This window comes from Lepidochelys kempii, chromosome 10 (genome assembly GCF_965140285.1).
Source record: "Lepidochelys kempii isolate rLepKem1 chromosome 10, rLepKem1.hap1, whole genome shotgun sequence".
Classification (NCBI taxonomy): Eukaryota; Metazoa; Chordata; order Testudines; family Cheloniidae; genus Lepidochelys; species Lepidochelys kempii.
The window spans coordinates 23,786,460-23,813,704 of NC_136389.1; the positions used below are offsets into that span (position 1 = coordinate 23,786,460).

At 44.4% G+C, this 27,245-nt stretch overlaps 1 protein-coding gene across 3 annotated transcripts in view; it reads right to left on the minus strand.

The window, feature by feature from the left end:
- The window catches only part of CIITA (class II major histocompatibility complex transactivator), a 76,989-nt gene extending 51,415 nt beyond the window's left edge, over window positions 1-25,574 (minus strand). For all 3 annotated transcript variants that reach the window (XM_073362462.2, XM_073362463.2, XM_073362461.2), the window contains exon 1: window positions 25,274-25,574. In XM_073362462.2, the coding sequence (XP_073218563.1) occupies window positions 25,274-25,574 (301 nt within the window). The remainder of the gene's footprint in view (window positions 1-25,273) is intronic.
- Between the last annotated feature and the right edge of the window lie 1,671 nt (window positions 25,575-27,245).

A 27,245-nucleotide genomic window follows, 5' to 3' on the forward strand; every position in this document is an offset into this window, starting at 1 on the left:
CCACCATAAACGTCTCCCCCCTTACTCTCACAGATATTGTGGAGCGCACAGCAAGCAGTAATAACAGTGGGAATATTGGTTTTGCTGAGGTCTAAGCGAGTCAGTAAACTGCGCCAGCGTGCCTTTAAACGTCCAAATGCACATTCTACCACCATTCTGCACTTGCTCAGCCTGTAGTTGAACAGCTCCTGACTACTGTCCAGGCTGCCTGTGTACAGCTTCATGAGCCATGGCATTAAGGGGTAGGCTGGGTCCCCAAGGATACATATAGGCATTTCAACATCCCCAACAGTTATTTTCTGGTCTGGGAATAAAGTCCCTTTCTGCAGCTTTTGAAACAGACCAGAGTTCTCCTGAAGATGCGAGCGTCATGTACCTTTCCCGGCCATCCCACGTTGATGTTGGTGAAACGTCCCTTGTGATCCACCAGAGCTTGCAGCACTATTGAAAAGTACCCCTTGCGGTTTATGTACTCGGCGGCTTGGTGCTCCGGTGCCAAGATAGGGATATGGGTTCCGTCTATGGCCCCACCACAGTTAGGGAATCCCATTGCAGCAAAGCCATCCACTATGACCTGCACATTTCCCAGGGTCACTACCCTTGATATCAGCAGATCTTTGATTGCATGGGCTACTTGCATCACAGCAGCTCCCACAGTAGATTTGCCCACTCCAAATTGATTCCCAACTGACCGGTAGCTGTCTGGCGTTGCAAGCTTCCACAGGGGGATCGCCACTCACTTCTCAACTGTGAGGGCTGCTCTCATCTTGGTATTCATTGGCCCCAGGGCAGGGGAAAGCAAGTCACAAAGTTCCATGAAAGTGCCCTTATGCATGCGAAAGTTTCGCAGCCACTGGGAATCGTCAGGCAGGGGAAAGCAAGTCACAAAGTTCCATGAAAGTGCCCTTATGCATGCGAAAGTTTCTCAGCCACTGGGAATCGTCCCAGACCTGCAACACTATGTGGTCCCACCAGTCTGTGCTTGTTTCCCGAGCCCAGAATCGGTGTTCCACCACATGAACCTGCCTCATTAGCACCATGATGCATGCACTGGCAGGGCCCATGCTTTCAGAGAAATCTCTGTCCATGTCCTGATCACTCACGTGACCGCACTGACGTCGCCTCCTCGCCCGGTATCACTCTGCCAGGTTCTGGTGCTGCATATACTGCTGGATAATGCGTGTGGTGTTTAATGTGCTTCTAACTGCCAAAGTGAGCTGAGCAGCCTCCATGCTTGCCTTGGTATGGCGTCCACACAGAAAAAAGGCGCGGAACGATTGTCTGCCATTGCTCTGACGGAGGGAGGGGTGACTGACGACATGGCTTACAGGGTTGGCTTACAGGGAATTAAAATCAACAAAGGGGGTGGCTTTACATCAAGGAGTATTTCAGGCAGGACTTCACGGAGGGTTCCAATAAGAAATGGTGCACCTAAGTAATTGTTCTTATTGGAACAAGCAGGTTGGTCTGGTCTCTGATTGATACATGGCTAGATTTACCTCGTTGCACCTTCTCTGTGAGTGACTGCAGTGTGACCTAGAGGAATGAGTCCCCTAGACGGGGGAGGGGGGGAAGCAAATGAGTACAAAACAAATCTGGTCTATTTCTTGTTTTGATCCACTCCATCTATCTTTTACATCTTTGGCTGGCAGCAGACGGTGCAGAAGGACTGCATGCCATCCACATCTCATGGCTGCTCGGCAGAAGATGGTACAATAGGACTGCTAGCAATCCGTATCACCTGCCTGCTCACCATAAGATGGTTCAATAGGACTGACTGCAGGACTAAAGAGAATGACCTGGTGAAGTCACTTCTAATGTAGTCCCTGCACCCATGTCTGCCCAGGCGCTCCTGGCTGACGTGGCCAGGAGCACCTCGGACACGACGATGATGGCTACCAGTCCTATTGTACCGTCTGCTGCCACAAGGCAATGGGTTGCTGCTGCTGTGTAACAATGCAGTACCATGTCTGCCAGTACCCAGGAGACATACGGTGACGGTTACCCGACTGGGATCCATGCTTGCCATGGTATGGCGTCTGCACAGGTAACTCAAGAAAAAAGGCGCGAAACGATTGTCTGCTGCTGCTTTCACGGAGGGAGGGAGGGAACGGGGGCCTGATGATATGTACCCAGAACCACCCACGACAATGTGTTAGCCCCATCAGGCATTGGGATCTCAACCCAGAATTCCAATGGGCAGCGGAGACTGCGGGAACTGTGGGATAGCTACCCACAATACAACACTCCGGAAGTCAACGCTTGCCTCAGTACTGTGGAAGCACTCCACCGAGTTAATGCACTTAATGCACTTAGAGCGTTTTCTGTGGAGACACACACACTCGAATATATAAAAACGATTTCTAAAAAACCGACTTCTATAAATTCGACCTATTTTTGTAGTGTAGACATACCCTATGACTCTATCCTGACTCATGCCCCTTGCCTTAATCCCTTTGACCACAATCCCTTCTTGTCCACAATTTAGAACATCTACAGGAGTTATAAAACAATTGTTTGATGGAAGAGAGCAACACTGGACCCCAGTAATGCCACCTGACTGCCCCTTTTGTCTGCTTCTCCACTGTCTTTGCACTTTCTTCCATGCTATTCTGCACACATGTACTCCCCATCCTGAGCTGAGCAACAAGGCTGCTACCCTCAACCTCATAAAACTTTTCAAAGTCTTCCAGAGTTAGCTACATAAATGATAGCATTTTAAAAAAAGAAACAACAGCTTCTCCACACCAGACTGTGATATGATGGGTTAGGGCACTAGCTTATTGACATTATCGGGTCCTCACCCTGTCTCATTAGGTCAAGTCTGACACTAGTTGGGGGCCCCCGCAAGAGAACGATTGTGTGTTATCTGTATTGGAAAGTGCCTAGCATCAGTAGAAAAGAATAATACAGCTAATGGATGATTTGTTCAGTTATTCATTCCAAAAAGAGGACCACAGTTTCAGGAATTCAAAAATCTGACCACCATCCTTTTCACTTCACCAATCTGAAATGCCCTCACCCTGCTTTACTACATAGGGCAGGATACAAAACCCACTGATGGCCGCCTTTCCATTGACTTCATTGAGCATTGGATTAAGCATATCATTTCTTTTATAACTGAACCAAGAACTTGTCTGCAGGACCCCTGTTCTGTGGGACATTATGGACAGCACTCCATATACCTTGTCAGGGTGTATGGTAAAGGAAAGGGTTTTTAAAAAAGGGCATTTAGTTTCAAAAAGGAAAATCAGCAAAAAACCACAGGTAAAAGCTTTCCACACCACAAGCAGAGATTATTATTATTATTATCTGAAGGTTGGGGCTGGAGTTGGGTTTTGCTGAGTGGATTTATGTGACAGTCTGAAAATGAAAACAGAAGCTGCTAATTAAAGATATTCCCAGAACATCACAGGCCAAGTGTATTTAGAGGAGCAGGCTGGCTTCTCTCCACCTGCTCCCATAGTTTTAGCTAATTTGGGTGCCTAATTCAATCAAGCAGACTCAGAGGGAATTACATGCAGTCACACAAAGCCAGCAGTCACAGATGTGCTCAGTGTTGGCGCTGTGCCCCCCTGAGGTTTCATGCAACATTTTGCTTTAGTTGATCCAATCCCCATGCCTCAGGGTGCTCATTGCAGACTGCTAAAAGATGCCAATGGAAGTTACACAATGGCTCAAAATGCTACAACTCACAAGCCTAGGCGAGTGGTCTGGGTGAGGTGGATGGACTGCACATGGCACTTGGAATGCCAAGGGTTAAAGTCCCCTTAGGCAGCCAGAGGAGCACTGTTGCCAGCTAATGTGGTGGTCAGCACTCCTCCTAGACCCACTTCTGCGGCCTAATTTCCCAGTAGGTGCCTGAGCACAATAAAGCCAGAGTGCAGCATAAACACAGCTGGGAGTTAGCGTGTTGGGAGACCGAGGCAGATGCCCTTCCTTGTGTGCTCCCATAAATTGCAGGAAGTTCAATTATTCAATATTTTGACACTGTCCGAGGCAGACTTACAAAAGGTGTTTTCTGCCGCCTCCTCCCACATAACTGCAGCCAGGGTTTACACACTCAGGGTATGGCTACACTGTGGGGGGGGGGGGGGTGGAGGGGCAGGGTAATTTCTGGCTTGGGTAGATGTAGCCGCACGAACTGTCAGCCTACACTGCTATTTTTAGCTCTCTGACTCAAAGCTAGCTAGAGAAGGCATGTCTGCCTGAGCCAGGAATTACATCCCTGGCTGCAGTGTAGACATAATCTCAGAAGGAAATCTTTTTAACAACACTGGAGACAAAGGCAGTTTGCACAATTCCTATTTCCTCCCACACAAACCACCTAGGCAACCACAACCGCTGAGCCAAGATTGCCTCCGAGTAGTCAAACAATGGCTAGTAAGAAACTGGAAAATTGGCTTATTTCTGATTTAAAAGATTTGCATAACGTTAAATTAAAGAAGGCTCAAGGGGATTTGCTTGCTGCTGCAGTGTATCTTACTGCACAGCAGAAAACTTGGGGTCGGGGGGGAGGAAAGCTTGATACTTCATCCTAGTAGCACTAGGATAGCATGGCAGCAAAAAGCCCCCCCCCCAAATATGTACTCTGCTTGGGTGATGGTGGGGGGCTCCCCCAGAGCAGAGGATTCAGAGTTAAGATGAAGGGGGAAAGTTAATGTTTGACTGAATCTGCAGACAGTCTGTTTGGGACACTGATTACCACATCATCAATATCAATATCAAGCTTTTTCTAGTCCTCACAGCTTCAAAAAGAGTTCACTCAAAGGAAAGCTGGGATTCTGATCTCTTTGTGCTCCAGAAGCTGGGTCCCTAGGCAGGTGCTGTAGGCCCACATCCCCATCTATGACCTAGGGTTTCCTTGCACACAATCCTTCATGCCCTGCCTCCAAACACCAGCTCCATTTGCCTCCCCGTGAGCCCAACTTCATGCCCCCCATCTGTGTCCTGCCCCTCACAATGCTATACCCCCCCAAGAATACACCATTTTAGACCCCTGTTCTGCAACATTTCCCTTCAGTTTCCTGCCTCCCAATACCTGCCCTCAACGTATGGCTCAGTCTCGCACCTGCTGCGGCAAAGCCTCAAGTCAGAATGAGATCGTTTTTATTTTACATATAAGCTTCTTATTTCAATTACAATGAGCAATACTGACAACTGAATAGGCCTGACAGAGTGCTCGGAACAGCAACCCTACCAGCACCCCAAGAAGAACTGGATAATGATCCTTGCAACTGATTTTAATCATAATGCTAGAGACACATTAACAGGACTAGTGCTAAAAAAGAGCTACCAGAAAAGGACAATAAAGCCACCTAAAGAACCACTGGCAAGACTGGGGAAAAAAGATAAATTCATTAATTGAACAAGTTAAAAGTTTTAAGAGTCTGAGTGAACCCATTTAATATATTGTTAGACTAATCAAGAAGATTGGACCTTCACAAATTTTAAGGTCAGAAGGAGGCATTACCTCCTGGATAACACAGACCATTGGAATTTCAACCAGTGCATTGAACCCAATAACTTGGGGCTGAACGATAGCCTATGTTTTAGAAAGACATTCGGTCCTGATTCAAAGACTCCAAGTGATGGAGGATTTACCACGTCCCTTACTAATCTGTCATTTGATGTTAATAAAATGAGAGGGCATGATTACATAGAGGCGACAAGGCAGTGTTCTCTTCAAAAAGTAAGTTGACGCTTCTCCGAAGACCTAGAGTTTGCTTTCCCCATGCACTGCTCTGTGGATGTAAGCAGACTGGAGTCAGTAGGTTAAGGAAAGTGCTTCCATGGCAGATGAGACAAGTTAGTAAAATGAAAGAAAAGGGTGAAGCCATTTTGAGGACAGAGGAAAAGACCTGGACTTTCAGCTGTCACAGACTAGTTTATGAAATGTGATGACCATGTAACAATTCATAGCAAACAAGTACTGATGCAATGAACGAAACACCTCTCCTAGAACTCGAGGTTAATAGCCACTATCCTTCCCTGTGCTTGTTACAGACATGCTGCTGCCTGTCATGAACATCTATGTTAAACAGAAGAGACATTGCACACCATTTAGAGGATTAGGACTGCTGCCAGCATGAAACTTAAAAAAACCATAGAGACTGCTAATGAGTAATTGTGCTATCTTATGCCATTAATCGGCAAACAAGAACCTTAGGCCCTCCGTGCAGGACAGGATCAAAAAACGGATATGAAAACATGAAAAAAGCAGCAAAGGAAATTGTCTGAAAAAAAGAGACTGGCACAAATTCAAACTAAAACTTGAATTAGTTAGCTATACAGATTAACCCCTTCACTGCTGATACTTTAAGTGTTGCCTTGTCATAAGCCATTAACATTTAGTGGAAGTCAACGCTAAAGCTGGGTAAGCTATTTGTTAACAGTTTATCTAATGCACTGATTTCTTTCTAAACAAATTTTGGGCAATCAGATCATGATTTTTACCTTTGCTATTGAAAACCTAATAGTTTAATATATTTGAGCCACAGATTATTTGCACATTGTTCAGGGAAATTATTAATCATTTGGAATTTGCCATTCAAACTTTGACTGATCACTTCAATTGTATGAATTGTGCTTTTAGCTGATGCTTGCATGAAGGCAAGAAGGCCAATGGCATTTTGGGATGTATAAGTAGGGGCACTGCCAGAAGATCGAGGGACGTGATCGTTCCCCTCTATTCGACATTGGTGAGGCCTCATCTGGAGTACTGTGTCTAGTTTGGGGCCCCACACTACAAGAAGGACGTGGAAATATTGGAAAGAGTCTAGCAGAGGGCAACAAAAATGATGAGGGATCTGGAACACATGACTTATGAGGAGAGGCTGAGGGAACTGGGATTGTTTAGTCTGTGGAAGAGAAGAATGAGGGGGGATTTGATAGCTGCTTTCAACTACCTGAAAGGGGGTTCCAAAGAGGATGGATCTAGACTGTTCTCAGTGGTACCAGATGACAGAACGAGGAGTAATGGTCTCAAGTTGCAGTGGGGGAGGTTTAGGTTGGATGTTAGGAAAAACTTTTTCACTAGGAGGGTGGTGAAGCACTGGAATGCGTTACCTAAGGAGGTGGTGGAATCTCCTTCTTTAGAATTTTTTAAGGACAGGCTTGACAAAGCCCTGGCTGGGATGATTTAGTTGGGGATTGGTCCTGCTTTGAGCAGGCGGTTTGACTAGATGACCTCCTGAGGTCCCTTTCAACCCTGCTATACTATGATTCTATGAAGCAAGCTTTGCTTGTAGAAATGTTTGATACTCAAACAATGCAGGGTGAGAAGGTGATTCAAGTCAAAGCAAGATTCATAGACGTGTGTAGGCACCCCATACACAATACTGACCAGGCTCCAATCCAGATGTTAACTGCACTTGCTGATCCTCAGTCTGGCTGCACTATATCTAGAATGTTTCTGAGCCATCAACACTCACAAGTTATACACTGAACACTTAAGACATCAAGACGTCTCTTTCTGTCATCTCCTTTCCGTTGTAGGTCATGTAGGTTTAGAGATGAGAATGCTTAGCTAGCAACCCATAACAAAGGGAGCACTGGAAGGAGGCAGATTGCCATCCCATTCTGATGGCCTGCTGCAACCTATGCATTATTAGATGGCTTTTGTAACTCCAGAGGAAGTGGACTCGGTGTGGCTGAGGTTGAGGACTGCTCTGTATCCTGTCACATTCTCCCTTAGGAGGATGTCTATGGGGATGTAATTTACACTTTATCCTTCTTTAGGAACCTCCATGCAAGGAACTTTGTGCTTTACGATGAGGCTAGTATCACCACCACCAATACTGTGAGGTAGGAATTGCTACTAGCTTCATCTTGGTTAAACTCAGGCACAGACATGAAGTTATTCCTCCCCCCACCCCTGCAATGTGTTACTTAGAGTCACTGTGTCATCTGGGAATAGAATTCTGGCTCCTCTACGTTCTTATTGTTCAAAGTTTTCTTGTTGCCAGGAGATTAATACAGCAACACTGTAAAAGTTCATTTAGCAGGCGCAGTAAAAGACACCTTATACCACCGAGAAAGCCCAGCCTCTTGGCAGCAGCCTGCATTGGCCCTTGAAGACAGAACCTGGCAGAATCGCAGTCCTCCAGTCACACCTACTAGAAACACAAGGGTTAATCCCACAAGCCACATCCTTAGAAATTGCCTGTAAAGAAGCCTTCCTGGAACTGCTACTTTTACTTTCAAAATTAATTTTTCCCAAAAATTCTGTAAGATTTCCTAGTACCCTCTTATCCATACCCCCAAAAATTTACAAGAAACGTTCTAGCAAGTTTTCCATCTGGCAAAAATCACTAACCACAAAGCCGGAGGCATGACTAACTCCAGGAGCTCCCCATAGGCAAATGCAGCTTCACCTGCTGTTCTCTACGAACTTTTCAAGCAATATCCACAAGGATACATACAGCGAAGAGTCTAGCCTTTCCGCAAAACCTAGATGCACCACCCTCTGTCAGGGCAACAGCATTGAACTAAGGAGTCAAGGAGAAACTAACCTGCAGAAACTGTCCAGTTCCTGTTTGCTCACTCTGTGCTTCTTTCCCAGGGGCAGAATCCAGAGTTGCTACCATTAGCTGGTGCTTGTGCAGAATGAAAGTAAGTAGAAGAGAAAAATCTTTGTGGGCAAATAAATAATAGCAGAAGGAAGGAGGCTGGAGTTAAACCAGTGTGGGGAATCCCAGAGAGAAAAGCAAGAGGAAGTCCCCTTCTAGCACAGATCACAGCATGAAAACCTGTGACCAACACCCGCAATATATTCTCTCCTCCCTTATTCTCTTCCATTCCTCTCCAAAAAAAGAACATGGGATGGGGAAAGCCTGTAACATATCAATCTTACAAACACAGATTTATAAGTAACAGTAGGCAGAAGTGACCCCTAATGGGCAAATAAACTTTTCTTAACCAGTTTCCGAAGAAGTCAGAGCCCAGTTACAATCCTATTCAATTCAACTCTGTCCCAAAGTTGCATTATTTCAAACAGTGAATCAATAAGAATAAATTAAGCAGCTCGGGGAGCCTCCTTACCTTGCATCTCACCAAATGGTGACAACAACGTCAAACAAAAGTGAAAGTATTTTAAAAACCAGGCATGCTGCCAGTCTGTTTAGAGTCATTCCCCAGCAAAAGCGTCTCCTGCTAACAGCCCAGAAACATGTACAAGTATTATACCATGTATGAACCATGCATGCTATATGATAGCTGTAGTATTTAGAATTTGTATTATCTAAACATACACCTGTTGGAATATGATGCAATTACATCCAGGGGTATTAAGAGGAAAGAAAACAAAGTAAGAGAGGATACAGCCGTGGGTAGGAGGAAGGGCAGTGTAGATACCAATCTAATCGGTGATACTGGCTGTAGAATGACCTTGCCTAAGAGGGTACAGAATGTGAGCGAGGCCAAACAGCAAAAATTAAGATGTTTGTTCACCAATGCGAGGAGCCTGGGTAACAAAATGGAGGAACTAGAGCTACTGGTGCAGGAAGTGAAACCGGATATTACAGGGATAACAGAAACCTGGTGGAATAGTCGTCATGACTGGAGTACGGGTATTGAAGGGAATGTGCTGTTTAGGAAAGACCGAAATAAAGGTAAAGGTGGCGGAGTAGCACTGTATATCAATGATGAGGTAGAATGTAAAGAAATAAGAAGCAATGAAATGGATAAGACAGAGTCCGCCTGGGCAAAAATTACATTGGGGAAGAAAACTATGAGAGCCTCCCCTGGGATAGTGCTTGGGGTGTGCTAGAGACCACCGGGAACTAATCTGGATCTGGATAGAGCCCTTTTTAATGTTTTTAATAAAGTAAATACTAATGGAAACTGTGTGATCATGGGAGACTTTAACTTCTCAGATATAGACAGGAGGACGAGTGCTAGTAATAATAATAGGGCTCAGATTTTCCTAGATGCGATAGCTGATGGATTCCTTCATCAAGTAGTTGCTGAACCGACTAGAGGGGATGCCATTTTAGATTTGGTTTTGGTGAGTAGTGAGGACCTCATAGAAGAAATGGTTGTAGGGGATAATCTTGGCTCAAGTGATCATGAGCTAATTCAGTTTAAACTGAACGGAAGGATTAACAAAAATAAATCTGCAATTTGGGTTTTTGATTTCAAAAGGGCCGACTTTCAAAAATTAAGGAAATTAGTTAGGGAAGTGGATTGGACTGAAGAATTTATGGATCTAAAGGTAGAGGAGGCCTGGGATTATTTTAAATCAAAGCTGCAGAAGCTATCGGAAGCCTGCATCCCAAAAAAGGGAAAAAAATTCATAGGCAGGAGTTGTAGACCAAGATGGATGAGCAAGTGTCTCAGAGAGGTGATTAAGAAAAAGCAGAAAGCATACAGGGAGTGGAAGAAGGGAGGAATCAGCAAGGAAAGCTACCTTATTGAGGTCAGAATATGTAGGGATAAAGTGAGACAGGCTAAAAGTCAAGTAGAGTTGGACCTTGCAAAGGGAATTAAAACCAATAGTAAAAGGTTCTATAGCCATATAACTAAGAAGAAAACAAAGAAACTAGAAGTGGGACCGCTAAGCTCTGAGGATTGATTGGAGGTCAAGGATAATCTAGGCATGGCCCAATATCTAAACAAATACTTTGCCTCAGTCTTTAATAAGACTAAAGAGGATCTTAGGGATAATGGTAGCATGACAAATGGGAATGAGGATATGGAGGTAGACATTACCATATTTGAGGTAGAAGCGAAACTCAAACAGCTTAATGGGACTAAATCAGGGGGCCCAGATAATCTTCATCCAAGAATATTAAAGGAATTGGCACATGAAATTGCAAGCCCATTAGCAAGAATTTTTAATGAATCTGAAAACTCAGGGGTTGTACCGTATGATTGGAGAATTGCTAACATAGTTCCTATTTTTAAGAAAGGGAAAAAAAGTGATCCTGGTAATTATAGGCCTGTTAGTTTGACATCTGTAGTATGCAAGGTCTTGGAAAAATTTTTGAAGGAGAAGGTAGTTAAGGACATTGAAGTCATTGGTAAATGGGACAAAATACAACATGGTTTTACAAAAGGTAGATCATGCCAAACCAGCCCGATCTCCTTCTTTGAGAAAGTAACAGATTTTTTAGACAAAAGAAACGCAGTGGATCTAATTTACCTAGATTTCAGTAAGGCATTTGATATTGTGCCACATGGGGAATTATTAGTTAAATTGGATAAGATGGGGATCAATAGGAAAATTGAAAAGTGGATAAGGAATTGGTTAAAGGGGAGACTACAACCGGTCCTACTGAAAGGTGAACTGTCAGGCTGGAGGGAGGTTACCAGTGGAGTTCCTCAAGGATCAGTTTTGGGACCAATCTTATTTAATCTTTTTATTACTGACCTCGGCACAAAAAGTGGGAGTATGCTAATAAAGTTTGCAGATGATACAAAGCTGGGAGGTATTGCCAATTTAGAGAAGGACTGGGATATCCTACAGGAGGATCTGGATGACCTTGTAAACTGGAGTAATAGTAATAGGATGAAATTTAATAGTGAGAAGTGTAATGTCATGCATTTAGGGATTAATAACAAGAATTTTAGTTATAAGCCAGGGACGCATCAATTAGAAATAACGGAGGAGGAGAAGGACCTTGGAGTATTGGTTGATCATAGGATGACTATGAGCTGCCAATGTGATATGGCTGTGAAAAAAGCTAATGCGGTCTTGGGATGCATCAGGAGAGGTATTTCCAGTAGGGATAAGGAGGTTTTAGTACCGTTATACAAGGCACTGGTGAGACCTCACCTGGAATACTGTGTGCAGTTCTGATCTCCCATGTTTAAGAAGGATGATTTCAAACTGGAACAGGTACAGAGAAGGGCTGCTAGGATGATCCGAGGAATGGAAAACTTGTCTTATGAAAGGAGACTCAAGGAGCTTGGCTTGTTTAGCCTAACTAAAAGAAGGTTGAGGGGAGATATGATTGCTCTCTATAAATATATCAGAGGGATAAATACCAGAGAGGGAGAGGAATTATTTAAGCTCAGTACCAATGTGGACACAAGAACAAATGGATATAAACTGGCCACCAGGAAATGTAGACTAGAAATTAGACAAAGGTTTCTAACCATCAGAGGAGTGAAGTTTTGGAATAGCCTTCCAAGAGAAGCAGTGGGGGCAAAAGATCTATCTGGCTTTAAGATTAAACTCGATCAGTTTATGGAGGAGATGGTATGATGGGATAACATGGTTTTGGTAATTAAATATTCATGGTAAATAGGCCCAATGGCCTGTGATGGGATATTAGATGGGGTAGGATCTGAGTTACCCAGGAAAGAATTTTCTGTAGTATGTGGCTGATGAATCTTTCCCATATGCTCAGGGTTTAGCTGATCGCCATATTTGGGGTCGGGAATGAATTTTCCTCCAGGGCAGATTGGAAGAGGCCCTGGAGGCTTTTCGCCTTCCTCTGTAGCATGGGGCACGGGTCACTTGCTGGAGGATTCTCTGCTCCTTGAAGTCTTTAAACTACGATTTGAGGACTTCAATAGCAGAGATATAGGTGTGAGGTTTTTTGCAGGAGTGGTGGGTGAAATTCTGTGGCCTGCGTTGTGCAGGAGGTCAGACTAGATGATCATAATGGTCCCTTTTGACCTAAATATCTATGAATCTATGAATCTACTTGTATCTACTGGATTTCAGGCTCATCACAGCCACTGGAAGGCAAAAATACACAACAATCAGGTTTGAGGGACACAGTCTTGAAATCTAGTCAGTTTAAAGAGTTAAAGGTGGTTTCAGGACTGTCATAAATATAAAGGGAAGGGTAAACCCCTTTGAAATCCCTCCTGGCCAGGGGAAAGCTCCTCTCACCTGTAAAGGGTTAAGAAGCTAAAGGTAACCTCGCTGGCACCTGACCAAAATGACCAATGAGGAGACAAGATACTTTCAAAAGCTGGGAGGAGGGAGAGAAACAAAGGGTCTGTGTCTGTCTGTAGTCGTCTTGGCCAGGGACAGAACAGGAATGGAGTCTTAGAACTTTTAGTAAGTAATCTAGCTAGGTATGTGTTAGATTATGATTTCTTTAATTGGCTGAGAAAAGAATTGTGCTGAATAGAATAACTATTTCTGTCTGTGTATCTTTTTTGTAACTTAAGGTTTTGCCTAGAGGGGTTCTCTATGTTTTTGAATCTAATTACCCTGTAAGATATCTACCATCCTGATTTTACAGGGGGATTTCTTTATTTCTATTTACTTCTATTTTTATTAAAAGTCTTCTTGTAAGAAAACTGAATGCCTTTTCATTGTTCTCAGATCCAAGGGTTTGGGTCTGTGGTCACCTATGCAAATTGGTGAGGCTTTTTATCCAACATTTCCCAGGAAAGGGGGGGTGCAAGTGTTGGGAGGATTGTTCATTGTTCTTAAGATCCAAGGGTCTGGGTCTGTAGTCACCTAGGCAAATTGGTGAGGCTTTTTACCAAACCTTGTCCAGGAAGTGGGGTGCAAGGTTTTGGGAAGTATTTTGGGGGGAAGGACGCGTCCAAACAGCTCTTCCCCAGTAACCAGTATTAGTTTGGTGGTGGTAGCGGCCAGTCCAAGGATAACGGGTGTAATATTTTGTACCTTGGGGAACTTTTGACCTAAGCTGGTAAAGATAAGCTTAGGAGGTTTTTCATGCAGGTCCCCACATCTGTACCCTAGAGTTCAGAGTTCAGAAAGCAGCTTTGAAACTGAAAGCAGCTTGGTTTCTCTCTGCTTTGTGGCCAAGCAGAGACAAAAGGGGATTATCTTGTGAATTGCAGGTTTTCTTTGCCTGGAGGCAGGGTACTTAACTCCTGCAGGGAAATTCACAGTCTTCCAACCCAGAGGTTTTTTTTTCTTTTCTTCCTAAAAGTAAATAGGGGGTGTGTGCTCTACCCATTTGCCTGGAGACAAAAGTGGCAGGGTTTTTTTTAGGATTTTGATTTTTTTTTTGTTTTTTTTTGTTTTACAAGGAGCACAGGTTTGAAAAGAAATTTTTTTTTCTTTGGGCTGGGTAAGCAGGTTTCCAAGTAGTTGGAGGTTTTTTGCTTTAATTTGGGCCCAGAGCAGAGACAAGGGAATTGTCTTTTTCTGTAGGCTGACAATCACTATCAGAGAATAGGTATTCTATTCCAGCACAGCAAAATTTTACAGCCAAGTTTTGTTTGTTTATTTCTAAACCTCGGGTGTAAAGTTAGTTAAAAACAGAGAGGTTAGAATGGCCAAATCCTCAGCTCGACTACAGCTGGAATTAGCCAAATTTCAGGCTGAGGAAAAACAAAGGGAACATGAAAGACAGATAGAACTCATGCAGCTGAAGAAGGAACAAGCAAGGGAGGCAGAACAACACCAAGAGGCTGCCCACAAGAGGGAAATGGAGGCAAGGAAGCATGTGGAGGAGGAGAGCGAAAAAGAGAGGAAGCATGTGGAGGAGGAGAAGGAAAAAGAGAGGAAGCATGTGGAGGAGATGGAGAGGATAAAGGCCCAGCAGAATATACCAACAAACCTTAGCAATCCTTCTCCAGGTACCACTTCCCATCCCAGAAAGTTCCCCACCTACAAGGCAGGTGATGATACTGAGGCCTTCTTAGAAAACTTCGAAAGGGCCTGCCTTGGGTACAACATCTCTACTGACCAATACATGGTAGAGCTGAGGCCGCAGCTCAGTGGACCCTTAGCTGAGGTGGCAGCTGAAATGCCTAAAGAACACATGAACAAGTATGAACTGTTTAAATCCAAGGCGAGAGTCAGAATGGGGATAACACCCGAGCAGTCTCGTCGGAGGTTCAGAGCCCTAAGGTGGAAACCAGACATGTCATTTACCCGACATGCCTACCACATTGTAAAACATTGGGATGCCTGGATATCAGGAGCAAGTGTTGAATCTCCAGTAAATTTGCCCTTCCTAATGCAAATGGAACAATTCTTAGAGGGTGTTCCTGAGGAAATAGAAAGATACATCCTAGATGGGAAACCCAAAACTGTAATTGAGGCAGGAGAGATTGGAGCCAGATGGGTGGAGGTGGCAGAGAAGAAGAAAACTGGTCGCAGTTGGAGCGGAGACCAGAAGGGACCACCCCAGACCACACCCTATTACCGGGGGCCGCCCAAAGCCCCACCTACCTCCCAAAGAACCCTCCAGACCCCTTATCGTCCCACCACCCCGTTCTCCAGCAACCCTCCTCGCCCCAGTGACCCGTCAGCTGGACGATGTTTTAAGTGTAACGAGCTGGGGCATGTAAAGGCCAACTGCCCCAAGAACCCCAACAGATTACAGTTCATTGCACCAGAATCACACCAGAGGTCCACAGGCCCAGATACCTCCCAGATACCCTTGGAGCGGAGGGAAACTGTGAGTGTGGGCGGGAAGAAGGTCACCGCGTGGAGGGACACCGGAGCACAAGTGTCAGCTATCCATGCTTCCTTAGTGGACCCCAATTTAATCAACCCAGAGATCCAAGTGACGATTCAACCCTTCAAGTCCAACTCTTTCAATTTGCCTACAGCCAAGTTGCCTATCCAGTACAAGGGCTAGTCAGGAATGTGGACTTTTGCAGTCTATGATGATTATCCCATCCCCATGCTGTTGGGGGAAGACTTGGCCAATCATGTGAAGCAGGCCAAGAGGGTGGGAATGGTCACCCGCAGCCAGGCTAAACAAGCCGTGAGGCCTAGCTCTGTTCCGGAAACTTCTATCAGGACCCAGTCAGAGGTGATGGACCCGGACCCCAGGCCAATGTCTGCAACAGCAGTAGTGGATCCAATCCCAGAGACCCAGACGGAACCAGTCCCAGAACCGGAACCAGCCAAACAACCAACACCAGACCCCATGCCAGCACTGAATCCAGTACTTGCAACCTCAACACCAGAGGGCCCCACCGAACCTGAACTGGCAGCAGCCGATAACCCTACACAAGAGGCTCAGCCGGAGCCTGAATCCCAACATAGTGCACCAGCGGAGAGCGGTTCACAGTCAACAGAAACAGCTCCATCCCCTATATCGCTTCCAGAGGGACCAAGCCTAGGTCCACAATCCAATGAGGAACTGATGTCTCCAGCATCAAGGGAACAGTTCCAGACCGAACAGGAAGCAGATGAAAGCCTCCAGAGAGCTTGGACGGCGGCACGGAGCAACCCACCGCCTCTCAGCTCTTCTAATCGATCCAGGTTTGTTGTAGAAAGAGGACTTTTATACAAGGAAACTCTTTCTGGTGGACACCAGGAAGACTGGCATCCTCAGAGACAGTTGGTAGTTCCAACTAAATACCGGGCCAAGCTCTTGAGCTTAGCCCATGATCACCCTAGTGGCCATGCTGGGGTGAACAGGACCAAAGACCGTTTGGGGGGATCATTCCACTGGGAGGGAATGGGCAAGGATGTTTCTACCTATGTCCAGTCTTGTGAGGTGTGCCAAAGAGTGGGAAAACCCCAAGACCAGGTCAAAGCCCCTCTCCAGCCACTCCCCATCATTGAAGTTCCATTTCAGCGAGTAGCTGTGGATATTCTGGGTCCTTTTCTGAAAAAGACACCCAGAGGAAAGCAGTACATACTGACTTTCATGGATTTTGCCACCCAATGGCCGGAAGCAGTAGCTCTAAGCAACACCAGGGCTAAAAGTGTGTGTCAGGCACTAGCAGACATTTTTACCAGGGTAGGTTGGCCCTCCGACATCCTCACAGATGCAGGGACTAATTTCCTGGCAGGAACTATGAAAAACCTTTGGGAAGCTCATGGGGTAAATCACTTGGTTGCCACTCCTTACCACCATCAAACAAATGGCATGGTGGAGGAGTTTAATGGAACTTTGGGGGCCATGATACATAAATTCGTAAATGAGCACTCCAATGATTGGGACCTAGTATTGCAGCAGTTGCTCTTTGCCTACAGAGCTGTACCACATCCCAGTTTAGGGTTTTCCCCATTTGAACTTGTATATGGCCGTGAGGTTAAGGGGCCATTGCAGTTGGTGAAGCAGCAATGGGAGGGATTTACACCTTCTCCAGGAACTAACATTCTGGACTTTGTAACCAACCTACAAAACACCCTCCGAACCTCTTTAGCCCTTGCTAGAGAAAACTTACAGGATGCTCAAAAAGAGCAAAAAGCCTGGTATGATAAACATGCCAGAGAGCGTTCCTTCAAAGTAGGAGACCAGGTCATGGTCTTAAAGGCGCTCCAGGCCCATAAAATGGAAGCATCGTGGGAAGGGCCATTCACGGTCCAGGAGCGCCTGGGAGCTGTTAATTATCTCATAGCATTCCCCACCTCCAACCGAAAGCCTAAGGTGTACCATATTAATTCTCTAAAGCCCTTTTATTCCAGAGAATTAAAGGTTTGTCAGTTTACAGCCCAGGGAGGAGACGACGCTAAGTGGCCTGAAGGTGTTTACTACGAAGGGAAATGTGCTGGTGGTGTGGAAGAGGTGAACCTCTCCATGACCCTTGGGCGTATGCAGCGACAGCAGATCCAGGAGCTGTGCACTAGCTACGCGCCAACGTTCTCAGCCACCCCAGGACTGACTGAACGGGCATACCACTCCATTGACACAGGTAATGCTCACCCAATTAGGGTCCAACCTTACCGGGTGTCTCCTCAAGCTAAAACTGCTATAGAACGGGAGATCCAGGATATGTTACAGATGGGTGTAATCCGCCCCTCTGAAAGTGCATGGGCATCTCCAGTGGTTCTAGTTCCCAAACCAGATGGGGAAATACGTTTTGGTGTGGACTACTGTGAGCTAAATGCTGTAACTCGCCCAGACAACTATCCCATGCCACGCACAGATGAACTATTAGAGAAACTGGGACGGGCCCAGTTCATCTCTACCTTGGACTTAACCAAGGGGTACTGGCAGGTACCGCTAGATGAATCTGCCAAGGAAAGGTCAGCCTTCATCACACATCTCAGGCTGTATGAATTTAATGTACTCCCTTTCGGGCTGCGAAATGCACCCGCCACTTTCCAAAGACTTGTAGATGGTCTCCTAGCGGGATTAGGAGAATATGCAGTCACCTACCTTGACGATGTGGCCATATTTTCGGATTCCAGGGCAGACCACCTGGAACATCTACAAAAAGTCCTTGAGCGCATAAGGGAGGCAGGACTAACTGTTAAGGCTAAGAAGTGTCAAATAGGCCTAAACAGAGTGACTTACCTTGGACACCAGGTGGGTCAAGGAACTATCAGCCCCCTACAGGCCAAAGTGGATGCTATCCAAAAGTGGCCTGTCCCAAAGTCAAAGAAACAGGTTCAATCCTTCTTAGGCTTGGCCGGTTATTACAGACGATTTGTACTGCACTACAGCCAAATCGCTGCCCCACTGACAGACCTAACCAAAAAGAAACAGCCAAATGCTGTTCAGTGGACCGGAAAGTGTCAGAAGGCCTTTAACAAGCTTAAAGCGACACTCATGTCTGACCCTGTACTAAGGGCCCCAGACTTTGACAAACCGTTCCTAGTAACCACAGATGCATCCGAGTGTGGTGTGGGAGCAGTTTTAATGCAGAAAGGACCTGATCAAGAATTCCACCCTGTAGTGTTTCTCAGCAAAAAACTGTCTGAGAGGGAAAGCAACTGGTCAGTCACTGAAAAAGAATGTTATGCCATTGTCTACGCTCTGGAAAAGCTACGCCCATATGTTTGGGGACGGCGTTTCCACCTGCAAACCGACCATGCTGCACTAAAGTGGCTTCACACCGTCAAAGAAACTAACAAAAAACTTCTTCGGTGGAGTTTAGCTCTCCAAGATTTTGATTTCGACATCCAACACATCTCAGGAGCTTCTAACAAAGTGGCTGATGCACTCTCCCGTGAAAGTTTCCCAGAATCAACTGGTTAAAATCGTCCTTGAGATGTGGAAAATATTGTTAGTCTTTATGTACTTGGTAGTATATTTAGAGATGCATGTGTCCTATTAACTCTGTTTTCCTAGAGCTCCAGGAAGAAATCCCAGCCAGTGTTTCACCCTAGCTGAGATTTGGGGGGCGTGTCATAAATATAAAGGGAAGGGTAAACCCCTTTGAAATCCCTCCTGGCCAGGGGAAAGCTCCTCTCACCTGTAAAGGGTTAAGAAGCTAAAGGTAACCTCGCTGGCACCTGACCAAAATGACCAATGAGGAGACAAGATACTTTCAAAAGCTGGGAGGAGGGAGAGAAACAAAGGGTCTGTGTCTGTCTGTAGTCGTCTTGGCCAGGGACAGAACAGGAATGGAGTCTTAGAACTTTTAGTAAGTAATCTAGCTAGGTATGTGTTAGATTATGATTTCTTTAATTGGCTGAGAAAAGAATTGTGCTGAATAGAATAACTATTTCTGTCTGTGTATCTTTTTTGTAACTTAAGGTTTTGCCTAGAGGGGTTCTCTATGTTTTTGAATCTAATTACCCTGTAAGATATCTACCATCCTGATTTTACAGGGGGATTTCTTTATTTCTATTTACTTCTATTTTTATTAAAAGTCTTCTTGTAAGAAAACTGAATGCCTTTTCATTGTTCTCAGATCCAAGGGTTTGGGTCTGTGGTCACCTATGCAAATTGGTGAGGCTTTTTATCCAACATTTCCCAGGAAAGGGGGGGTGCAAGTGTTGGGAGGATTGTTCATTGTTCTTAAGATCCAAGGGTCTGGGTCTGTAGTCACCTAGGCAAATTGGTGAGGCTTTTTACCAAACCTTGTCCAGGAAGTGGGGTGCAAGGTTTTGGGAAGTATTTTGGGGGGAAGGACGCGTCCAAACAGCTCTTCCCCAGTAACCAGTATTAGTTTGGTGGTGGTAGCGGCCAGTCCAAGGATAACGGGTGTAATATTTTGTACCTTGGGGAACTTTTGACCTAAGCTGGTAAAGATAAGCTTAGGAGGTTTTTCATGCAGGTCCCCACATCTGTACCCTAGAGTTCAGAGTGGGGGAGGAACCTTGACAAGGACCTACAACAGTCCCATGGTACCTCTGTGGTGCTGCGTGATTTTTGCAATTGTGTTTTCCTATTTCCTTAATTGTTTTGTTTCCTGTTCTGTGTGAAAGACCCACCCAGATGGGAAACTGACAATCCTTAAAAGTACCAGTGCATAATTTTTTTCTCCATCTAATGTTACAATACTAGAATAGAATCTGGAACATGTAAATTTTCAGGGAGTAATGTCATTTTTTAAGATGACTATATTCCTTTATTGATTTGAATGCATGCTCCCAAACTGGCAAGTACAGTAAATTTTAGATTCCCAGGGCAGGCCAACTAGATACATCAGGGAGGAAGACTTACCGCACCACACAGAATATTAAAAGCAGAGAGATGGGGCCAGCCTTGGATTTGCAGCACCAGTTCCCCTGCCCTCAGCATCTCCTTTACCATCCATGCAGCTGCGGGATCTGACAGCCTTTCCCTCACTTGACCAGTCAGCTACCCCTTTCAGGCACCCAACCCTAGCAGCTCCCCCACTTGAAACTAGAGCCAACCCAGAGCAGCTTTCAGGGTTACCAGGACTCCTACTTCCGGAGAGTCCCAGCCCCAGGGCAGTTTGGTGAGCCCATATCATATTGCCCTGTAACAGTTGTGTCAGCTGCTGTGGACCTCAACCAGATGCCTAGAAGTATCTCCCACTTTCCAATCAAACTAAGCCTTTTTTTCCGGCTCTCTGAGCACAGATGTGTTAGACACAGATGTAACAGGATGATCTGCCCCTTTAAGGGCCTGGGGCAGCCATGTTTGAGTGTCAGACTTGCCCCTTCTCATCAGGGTGTTTTCTATACAGGACTGAGAAACTGCAGTTGTAGAGAAGCCACAGGAAGCAAGTGGACTCCTGCAGAAGTCCCTGGAGCAGAGGGAAAGGCTGCTGGGGGTCCCTGCAGCCTACTTTGGTTGCCAGTTTTGTATTCGAATTAATAAACCAGGCCCTTAGGCAAGGGCTTGAAAAACTCTGGGCACAGTGTGACAAGCTAGGGATAGGGGACAGGCCAGCAGCTTCCTACATGCTTCTGTTCTATCAGCTTTGGAAGGAGATAAACATCTCAGTGCAACCATACCCTGCTGCTACAACTTCCCCAAATACAGCTATTTTCATATTTTATAGCTATGCCTGTGTGGATGGGAGATAAAGAGAGAAGTCCCTTACACAGGAAGCCACAGAAAAGAGAACTGCTGGGCAGACACTAGAAATTGAGAGAAAAACATTATTACAAGGGCTAACTGAGAACAAAAGCGCATAATAATCAAACAGCGTGGCAATGAACTGCTCAAGCTAATGGTAATTGATTGCTGTTTGTAAGCCCTATGCCCTATTTTGATACAAAGCAGTATGCACTCAAAAATGCAGAAGGGAGTTGCTGAGATCAGATTAATGGTCTACCAGTCTGGGGATGGTTTTATGATTAAGGCACTGAACTGGTAATCCGGAGATTGTGACAGAGCTGGGAACTAAATTCCAAACTTCCGAAGTCACCGTAGACAAGTTGCTCATCATCTGTGCCTCAATTCTTCCATTTGTAAAATGGGGATAATGCAACCATACCTCACAGATGTGGAAGAGGATAAATCTGTTAGCACTAGAGGCACTTGGATTCAATGGTGATGGGTATTCCCAAGATCTAGAAAGATCCTATGTCCAACAGTGGCCAGCACCAGGCACTTCAGAGGAAGGAGTCAGATCTCCATAGTGGTCAGTTACATGATGACATGTCCATGGGGAAGTCTGTTCCACAAACAGTGTTTGTGCGGGACAAGGGGGCAAGGGTTGACTTACATCCTGAAAAAGAAAGAGTGCTCCCCCTTATAAGTTTATCCTGACAAGTGTAAATGCAGATATTTTTCTCCTTAAGAAATTATCTTTTCTTTAAATCCTACTAAGCTCTTTCCCCTAATGTCTGGTCAGTGAATTCCACACGGTAATTTATATTAAAAAAAATTCCTTTTATCACTCTGAAATTTGTTACCTTTCCGTTTCAATAAGTGTCCCCTTTTACTTTCATTATGAAATAAACAGGGAATGCTCAATAGAAGAATGTCAAAAACAATATAGTGTCAGTTAGGTCAACTCCTGTTCATCTCCTGTTTTAACAGTCCTAATCTTTGAAATCTGGCAGGGAATTCCTTCCATGTCTAATAATTTTTTCCCCTTCTCTTCTGTGCCCTTATCCTCTTTTAATCAATGTGTAAACTCAGGGGTTGTACCGTATGACCGGAGAATTGCTAACATAGTTCCTATTTTTAAGAAAGGTAAAAAAAACTATCCGGGTAACTACAGGCCTGTTAGTTTGACATCTGTTGAATGCAAGGTCTTGGAAAAAATTTTGGAGTGAAGTTCTGGAACAGCCTTCCAAGGGAAGCAGTGGGGGCAAAAGACATATCTGGCTTCAAAACAAAGTTTGATAAGTTTATGGAGGAGATGATATGATGGGATAGCCTAATTTTGGCAATTAATTGATCTTAGACTACTAGCAGTAGATATGCCCAATGGCCTATGATGGGATGTTAGATGGGGTGGGATCTGAGTTACTACAGAGAATTCTTTCCTGGGCGTCTGGCTGGTGAGTCTTGCCCACATGCTCAGGGTTTAGCTGATTGCCATATTTGGGGTCAGGAAGGAATTTTCCCCCAGGGCAGATTGGCAGAGGCCCTGCGGGGTTTTCGCTTTCCTCTGCAGCATGAAACACAGGTCACTTGCTGGAGGATTCTCTGCACCTTGAAGTCTTTAAACCATGATTTGAGGACTTCGATAGCTCAGACATAAGTTAGGGGTTTGTTACAGGTGGGTGAGATTCCGTGGCCTGCATTGTGCAGGAGGTCAGACTGGACGATCATAATGGTCCCTTCTGACCTTAAAGTCTATGATTCTTTGATTGATCCTTTTACTCCCCTGGTAAATTAGTGGGCCCATAACTTTCTATTTCAGACATGCTCCTAAAACACTTCTCTAACTAGGTTTTGTGAATTCTGTTCTTAACTCTCCTAGTCTATCTTACATCTGACCTGCCATTGTTTCCGCACGTATTCTATTGGCTTCGCTTGTGCTCGCTGCCCACTTTGGAAATTATTATTATTTTGGCTTAAATAGACTAGGATCTTGCTTTTTTAACCAAAACTAGGATGCAGATCTGCACCCCAATTTTGGTAAAATAGTGACAGTAATGAATGCTGTAGCTGTACCTCACGGGTTGAATTAGAGCTCTGGAAGGCAGAGCTAAGGCTACAAAGAAGACCACCCAGCTATCAAAAGATTATTTTTTCAGCCCTAAAGGACAAGATTCAGATCCCCCATGAGAACTACTGTAGGTGCTGCTGCCTCTGGCTGGAAGACAGAACTCCTTAATTTGGAAGATGTGGAGTTTAGATATAGTGCATAAAAGCTGAGCTTTATTTGAAATATTAGCTAATGCATCTAGAGGTTTACTTGGTCCTGCCTCAGCAAAGGGGGCTGGACATGAGGATTTCTTGAGGTCCCTTCCAACCCTACATTTCTATAATTCTATACAGAAAATTGAAACTTTTTCTCTGGAGGCCATGTGGGACAGACATTAAGCTTATTGTTCTAGAATATATATGCACCGGCTATGATAGTACACTCATTCAGGAAAAAGAAAGTTGTGAAATGCTATCAATGAGGTTGTCAATAAAGCAAGAGTCAGAACAAACATGGGGAGATTGCCTGACATTTTCAGAAGTTGAGAAGCTGCAAAGTTTTCTTGTCCAGCAGCTTCAAGTGCCATTATTTCGGCAGGAGAATTGGGGGCCAGTTATAGGATCTTTGCTAGAAAATTGTTTGGGGAATGAAGTGTGCAGACCCATTAATTAAAGTGCTAAAAAACAGAAACCCAAATGGCTAACCTTTTCCTTACATTTATTGTAGGCACTTTACATTTCAAGTGTGAATCCTCTGCATTCAGTCTGATTGTGTGTATAAGTATATATTTAACCTAATATTTCCTTTCTCATGAACAATCTGTAAAATAATAATTCTGTCAGAGTAAAGGGATTGGCTCTTTCTTCTTGAGGACTGCAGATCCTCCGGGTAATTTGTTCTCAGCTGGTACTTTTATCCCATCCTCAGAAATGGTATCCAAAATGATGCCCTGCTGAGGCAATGATTTACCCAGCTATACTCCGCATGGATGAAGGTGCTTTCAGCAGTGGTAGCACTGATTCCATCAAATACTTCGTTTGTTCCTTTTATGTTCTCTCATAGTTGATATTTCTACTACAAACTGAATTTGTCTTTCCCCTTTGTATACATTTGAAGTTTGCCAGGATGCTATCATTCTTTATTCCTTACACCAGGCTTATCTAGTTTTAGTATAGTAGGGACTGCTGGTGAGGAGAATGAGCAGCTGAGCAACTTCTATCTACCATCCTACAGCACACCACCTCTGTGATGGGTCAACCGTGAAAGTCACATTAGTTAACTTTCCCAAATCCACTGGGTCTCTTTGTTTTGTCTCCCCCTGCTGCTCACTGACGATGGTTTTGTCTACACTACCGCTTTTGTCAGTAAAGCATTTGTCAGTCAGGGGTGTGGAAAAAAAAACACACCCCGACCGACATAAGTTTCTCCAGCAAAAATGCTGGTGTGGAAAGTGCTATGTCACTCCCCTGGTGACATAGCTAACGCCACTCGTTTCGGGTGGCTTAATTCTGCTGCCAGGAGAGCTCTCTCCCACCGGCAAAGAGCAGTTACATAGGAAACCTAACAGGAGCACAGCTGTGGCAGTACAGCCGTGCCGCTGTAAGGTCCATAGTGTAGACAGAGCCGAATTGATGAATTTTTTGACTCTAGCCCCATGGGTGCTTATGCACTCCTCTCCTCCCACAGTTGTGGTCGCATCAGTCCCTGGAGAAGGTTAGTAGGTTTGCCCCTAACAGGCATCCTGGTTCTGCAGTAAAGAACCTAGAAACTTACAGGAGATGGAGCTTGCACCATGTGACCAAGGCACCATGGACCACCACAGCAAATGCTCCAGAATCTGTGGACCAGTTTGAGAAGTACGGCCCTAATCATAGTCTCCAATATCTTCTTTCTACTCCCATTGCACACTGTCTCTGATCTTGCAAAGGGGCACAAATGAGAAGTTTTCAATAGGTCTTGATTATAAAAATTGTTAGCTGCTTAGCTACCCTAGGGAGGGTTTATTTTAAAAACTCAAATTATTGTCACATGGCATTTTGGTCTCTCTCCCACGTCCTACATCTATTATGTTACTATGCACATCTACATCACTGTACCAAATCAAACAGCCATACAGTAAAGGGAAGAAATATTGAAAAGCATTGTTTAATAAATGTAAAATAAAAAGCAAACTTACCAACTATACCCCTGTTCAGAGATGACTCATTATCTGTGATGTCTTGTGGCATCTTACGGTACAGTTTTAAACAACGGAGAGGAACTAAGGTGTTCAAACACAAGTCCCATTTTTCCACAAGCGTTAGAGATATCTTCCTTGCTAGGTCTTCTCTGTCTTTTTCCTGGAGTAAGGTCTGATGGTATTCCTTGGATATAACATCTTTCTCCAGCATGCAGCTGAGCAATGCATGGACATCAGACGTTGTGGCACTGGAGAGAATTTCCCTGACTTCAGGCAGGATCTCTTTGAAAAGATTCATAACAGCAGTCTAAAGAGTTTTAAAGAGATTTCAGCCAAAAACTCAACTGGTTAAATAAAAAAAATCCACTCAGTCAGCATCAAAAAAAGATGAAGTGAAATTTTTTTTAACACAATAGTTTGGTTTGTGTCATTTGTTGAAGTGTTTCCTCATTCGATGAAAGTTATGATTCAAGTTTCCAACAAACAACTTCTTGATGTGGTCACACAAAATTCACTGCAGCCGTTGTTTCCAAAACACATTCCAAAATAGGCAGTTTTAAAGGCCACATTATGTTCAGTAATTAAGGAGAGGTATTAACATGGGACTACCTGACCATAAGGGAGTTGGATCCTTTGCCCAACCAGAAATTGTGCGACAGCTGGCTATAGGCATATGTTGTGCCCATTAGTGATGCACTCCAAGACTGTTTCTCAGCCTAACCTTCCTTTCAAAGCAGAACAAATGTAGAGCTTTGGGAGAGTTGGCTCCGCGTAGGAGAGGTCTGAAATTTGGGCATACACTGACTCCAATGTAACTCACTTCAGTCTCATGCTCAGCCAGAGTGACTGGGAATTTGGGACAGCATTCAGGAGCACTGAAGAGTTATAAAGTTACAGAGAGTTATAAAGAGTTTTAAAGCATTCATTTTTACTTCCATAACAATATGCTCACCTTACCACAGAGTTACCAGACACCAAAGCTTGAGAGATCATTCAGAAATCTAAGGATGTTGGAAGCCATTACCCTTCTATCAGTAGCCTCTTTAGCACAGCTCCATCTTCTAACTTACCCATAGGTACAAGTTAGAGCATTTTGATATGTGGTCTGTTCTTAGGCAATTATATCTAATAGGAGAAATCACCTGGAGGAAATCCTGACCCTATTAAAGTCAGTGACAAAACTCCCATCAACTTCAATGGGGACAGGATTTCACCCTGTGTTGCTTCAAGAAAACATGTTGGCAAATTAGCACAGATAGGCATCTAGATGGATTAAGGTATTGTGCAGGCTACGTCTCTAATACATGGAGGGGAAAGTAAGGTAATTACTCAGCTTAAGTAAGGGGGTAGAATCAGGCCCTGTATTTGCCAGGAGAATACAAAAATAAAAACCATGCTCCCAGTCAGACATAAAAAAGTTACCTATAAATTCAAGAGGAGCCAAAATCATGACTTAAAACCAAACCCCTTTCCCTCCCTACCAAAGTTAAAGGAGCTGATTTGGACCCTCCAATCCAAAACATTCTCCAACAGTGTCAATTCTTTTAGATACTCTAGTTCAAACAGGAATTATTTCAAGGCAGTTCTATGGTCTGTGTTATACAGATGGTCAGACTAGATGATCTTGGAATCTACAGATGAAATATTCCCAGATGGTAGCCCCATCAAATTTGAACCTGAGATCTAGCTCCAAATGAGACTAAAACCTGAGCCCTAGAAACTTCAGCCTAATAAGGATTCATTTTTAGTACTGCCATCTTGGCTTAGCTCCAGTAAATTACAGCATGGAATGATCTGCAGAAATTATATGGTATTTTCTTCAAAAGTTTAGAATTTCTCATGTATACTGGAAAGCATCACTGTAAGCAGGCATTTAGGTGCCTGAGGCAAACAAGCATATTTGCGTCCCCTACTTCTTCCCCCCTCATTTTTCCATGCCTCAGGGCTTTGTTCCCATGACTTTGTGCCG